At 38.3% G+C, this 5,367-nt stretch overlaps 1 protein-coding gene across 1 annotated transcript; it reads left to right on the forward strand.

The window, feature by feature from the left end:
• Positions 1–2,089: 2,089 nt before the first annotated feature.
• On the forward strand, positions 2,090–3,345 carry LOC136418364 (uncharacterized). The gene has a single exon (XM_066404407.1). The coding sequence runs from the start codon at positions 2,144–2,146 to the stop codon at positions 3,179–3,181; it is 1,038 nt and encodes a 345-aa protein (XP_066260504.1). The 5' UTR covers positions 2,090–2,143; the 3' UTR covers positions 3,182–3,345.
• Positions 3,346–5,367: the final 2,022 nt, after the last annotated feature.

A 5,367-nucleotide genomic window follows, 5' to 3' on the forward strand; every position in this document is an offset into this window, starting at 1 on the left:
CCGTTAACCCAGAGGGCAAGGAACAATAATTAAATTTGCAACTTTGGAGGCCTTAGCCAAACCTAAACTAAAGCAACATGATCGTCATCGGGAAACACAAAAAGAGACCATATGAATCAGTAAGCAGTAACCCCCGGCTAAATACTTTACAATATGTTCATGTCCCGCTCCATCTGAAATCTACAGGGGGTGCTATTGATGCTGGGCTGTGCCATATGTGCACAGACCGCATCGCCATCACAGGTGTTTGTTTTGTTGAACGCAAGATTTATTGGGATCAGACCATACGTTTACTACTACCTCTCAAAACTCGTATTCGATAGTGTTAGACGAAAAAGTTAAAAATAAAAACAATAGGAATATAGAGGTATTCCTTGCTATTTCACGAATTTATACATACAATAGAGACGCAGGGTTCCGGATTTATCGTCAAACTTCATTAGTGCATATGCATTATAAATGGATACAAAAGTTTTATTTAATATATGTATGTACATACATATGTACATAAGAAGTCGTGTGGCGTTAAAATTTTCTGTAAGGAAAAAATCAGTTTTGAGGGTACTTGGAGTGCCGAAACAATACACGAACGTCTATGGAGTATCTAGGAGATTATTCATCTAAACATTTCGAAGCAACGAGGAAAAATTTTAATTATTAAATTTCAAGAAAACGACACTAAAAATAAAGAAATAAATCATGAACGTCTATGGAATATACAATTATTCATTCATTTAATTTTACCACACACACACTTTGATCAATTTTCAAGTAAAATCCCCTAAAAAAATTTTTTTTTTTGAGATATCAGTTTTGAGATCACTTAAATTTGAAGAAATAAGATACGAACGTCTATGGGGTATACAGTGATTGATTTACTTAATGTTATCGCATAAAAATCAAAAATTAAAGATAGTAGTGGAGGCAAGGTTTGCAGTGGTCAAATTGAGAACAATATAGTGGTTCCAAAGAAATTTCACAAAAATTAAATTATTCTTTGAAGAAATATCAGCTTGGAAGTATCTTAATTTGAGGAAATAAGACATGTGCCACAAAAAAATCGAAAATTTGAGATGAAACTGCAGACAAGTGTTCGTTAAGGAATTTCAAGTAAAATCTTACAAAAATGTGTTTTTCTTCAGAGAAATATTCTTAAGGATATTTAAATATTAAAAAATATGACAAGAATGAATTTGAATTGTATCACACATAATATTTAGTTCATAATTTTATCATTTTCAAAAAATTAAATTTTTTGCCCAAGTGAAGTAGGTGGTGGCAGCAATGGTGGCGACTGGATATTTTTGATAAGATATCGTGTTAGCTTCATAACAGTATATAAATATCAAACAAGTTTACATATATACATACATTCATTATGCACAGCCAGGTATCATTACCCAGCTACAGGGTGTTAAAGTTGCAATAATTTTTTTGTGATGGGTGAATGATCTGAGACTGAAGTGAAAGCATAGCAAAGGGGGTTTAGGACCCAATTTTGAACGAAACCTTTTATTAATACATTAAACAATAAACCAAAGAAGAAATAAATAATATAAAATTAATACCCATTGAAAATATGTTTAATTTACCGAAAATTCCCTCATAAATTCAGCTAATTAAAACCGGCCATTACGAGCAAATAACAATGAACCAGAAGTTTCGCATAAATAATTACGAACTCGCTCATAATATCACATTAAAAAAAAAGTGACATATTATAATAAAAGCTATACAATCTGTCGATACCGATCCGGAATAAGCTGCCAAATAGAGCCTCAACTCATCCTTTTCAAATTTTGATGCGGCATACATTGAAAACCGTATTGGAGGACCGTATTTGGGGGCTCCGCCCCAACCTAAAACTCCATTGGTCTGTTCGCTACCCCAAAACTTACGTTCACCCCTATAGGAAGGTTCGTGCAGTAAAACGAAATACGCTCTTTAAAACGTATGCAGCCCGTCTCGCTTACACCAATTCCGCAGAAGGGGCTTTCGTCTTTTTCTGGCATTAAAGGTGGGATAAACTGGCTTCCAGCTGGTTTTCCGGGGGTAGGAAGAAAAGCTGGCAATATTTCGACGCCGGCTGTATGGTTTTTCGCATTACTTGTTTCGCTTTCCATCGGTCGAGAGTGGTGCAAGTATGGATGTGCAAACGAGAAGTAAAGTCGAGAGTGGTGAAGTGAAGTGTGAAGAAGCCCATCAGCATATCATGTCCAAGAGTGTGAAGCGACCCTTCGACGTGGCTTTCCTTATGCTGCCCGACGAGAAGCTTAAAGAGAAGCAGCGTAAACTTCCCAAGAGCTCTGGCTTCGGCAAAGAAATTGATAACAATAACGATGAGGAAGACGTGGAGGTCGAGATCGAGGACTCTGTGTGCGAGTTGAAAGGAAACAGGCAGAGTTACTTCACTCAGAAGCAGCAAATCTTCGACGATCCTGGGCTGATAAAGAACAGCAAACCTTACGAGGGGCAAAAGAGTGCTTTTACCAAGGTAAATTTGTCCAAGGAAGCCCGTATGAGCCCTAGCCTGTCTTTAAGCCCGGACATAAATTACCAACACTCGCTTAGTCCATCCCCGCCCATTGCAAATAGGCAGTATCAAGGGTTCCCCACAAGCATGCTTCCGCAGAACCAAATCTTCAAGTCTTCCATGTACCAAGGCGGTGGCTTCATGCCTGAAAACTTCCAAACCCAATCCGCAATCGAGGGCCACTTTCTCGCCACCAAAGCTCCGGAGCTTATGCAGCCCACTTTCCCCAAACTTAGGCCTGCAATGTACAGACCGGACCTGGCTTACAATTACCATCAGTTCCCGAATCAGGACCTGCTGAAAATCGCCTCTCCTGCTGAGCTAAAGTTCGGGGCAGATGTTCGGGGTCCGGCGGCAGCGATTCTGACCTCCCTCCTGCCCCCCTCGTTGGCGGCATTGTCACTTCCCGGTCAGAATGTTTGCGCCAAATGCAACATAACATTTAGAATGACCTCCGACCTTGTTTATCACATGAGGTCGCACCACAAAAACGACGCGAACGACATGCATAAGCGAAGGAGAGAGGAGAAACTCAAGTGTCCGGTTTGCGCGGAGTCGTTCAGGGAACGACATCATTTGACCAGACATATGACCGCTCATCAGGATAAGGATGACGACGACAAGGAAAGTAAGAAGGATGGACATTAAATGGGGGTGGTCTGTATTATATTATGAGAAATCGCCCTAATTAAATCGGACATCGACCATAAATCTGTAGAGCTGTTCTGTTGACTATAAGATGATGGGGCGTTTTTCAGTGTAATTTTGTCGTAGTTTTGTATGGTTTATGTAAATATTGTAAATTTATTATCAACTTGTTAATAATTATTATTAGTTATGTGCAATATTTAAGGTTTAATAAATAATTTTGTTTGAATTTGAAGAGAGTTGTTTTAGTTTGAGATATTGCTTCGGATTGCTACTCGTGCTTATTTGGATAGGCGGAAAATAGGTACGCCACTGATACCTGCCCAAAATCCCCTACCACAATCCGATTTCACTCTTTAATGCCGATATATCAATATCCCGGTAACTTTAATAACAAGAAAACTTCTATATAAAAATGATGGAATCAGAGTCGAATATTGGCTGATCTTTTCACTTCGGGATGAAAAAGAAATGGAAAGAATTAATATGCTGGCCCTCATGTGATTATAGAATATTTAGAATCATTTTCTATAGGCAATTTTCCCAAAAAACCCAGGCGGACCATAAGAACTATACTTTAACTGGGAGTTAGATACCGACACTTCTGGCTTATCCTTAGGCACTTAACGAGTATCTACCACCTTAGTGGCAAAAGTATGGACAGACAGCATATAGGTATCAAGAATGGTGTAGGTTACTATTAAGTGCGAGGGGCTCTAATATTCACCGTTGTATCTACTTACGGAAGTGCAATAATGAAGATTTACCGCATTCAGATCAAAACGGCATCTGTTAGTGCTAAAGCTCTTTGTAAGTATTTGAAATTGATACGCATGCGTAACAACCTTTTACTGCACGTTAGTGTGTAAGAATTTGATGAAGATGCAGACGAAGAAGAACTACAGCATCTTATCATGTACTTGAGGGGTACTGATCGCTTTAAACCACTATGTTTTTCGTGTCTGGCCGTACATGAACGATCACATTATGTGGAATATTTGCATTCCCTAAATCTTGTGGAATTCCCTCCCTAGTGGAATCTTGCAAAAGAAGCCTTTATCAGTTGTTGCCCGAAACGTTGTGCCACCGAAAGATTCAGACCAAAAGGAAGAAGAACAGCACTTTACGATGTACTTGAGGTGTATGAATTGCTTCAAACAACGTGAGGAAATGGGATCTCGCAGAAGAGTTCCTTGCTGGTCTTCATCACTTTTTGCCCGGAAAGATGCGGAAGAAGGACAAAGAAAGAAACGACGATTCGTTCAATGTTCTATAGACTTTTACTGGAACACAGTTGCAATGCAATGGATATGGGACTTGTGTGGGAAGTCGGATGCAGTCAAAGCATTTCCGCACAAAACCATTTCAACCAACAACCCCTCTTTCAGGTCCAATATCTATCTGCCACGTGATGTCCAACCGTAGGTGTAGTAATAACTGCTTTGTTCAGGGAAGATAATTTTCCAAACAAATTTAATATGGCATTTACATCATTCCCAGGTAGAGCTTGGATGACAGCCAATGATAATTCCCTCTTCAGTTTTGACTATGCCAGAAGAATTACAGAAGAAATGTGTGGTATCACGCGAAAATAGAGTAACTGGATGGACAGGTGGTTGACAATGGGTGGCGTTTAATGAGCAAAATTTCATGAATTAAAAGCCATAAATATAAATAACTGAGATTCTTTCTTCAAACGATAAAGAAACTCATTATCTGATAGAAAGGGTGGTCGTGATTTATCAAATTCAGTAAAATGGTCAAGATAGGGAAGAATTTCATTGGTATCTGGCTGGAAAATCGATTTTCCATTTTCATTTTAGCACTTATAGAATTTGGAATAATGTTAAAAAATAATTTGTGTTAAATGTATATATGCTATATATGTATAATGTTAAATAATAAAAAAATAAATTTAAAAATATGAAAATCATTTTTCAATTTTCTCAACGTTTTTGTTGTTGCATTCCTATTGGCCTATTGCCTAAAATGGTGTAAACTCTCCGCTCTTAACAGCACAAGAGCTGACAATTTTTCTCCTCAAAGTGACTCTAATGATTCAAATAATTTACTTTAAGAAGAATAAAAAGCACGTTGACTTCTAAATGACAATTAAGGGAGATATCTCGGAAGCAGGCAAGGGCACGCGTAATGACGCTTTTTAGCAAAACGGGGGAAGTTCTAAG

This window comes from Euwallacea similis, chromosome 34 (genome assembly GCF_039881205.1).
Source record: "Euwallacea similis isolate ESF13 chromosome 34, ESF131.1, whole genome shotgun sequence".
NCBI lineage: Eukaryota > Metazoa > Arthropoda > Insecta > Coleoptera > Curculionidae > Euwallacea > Euwallacea similis.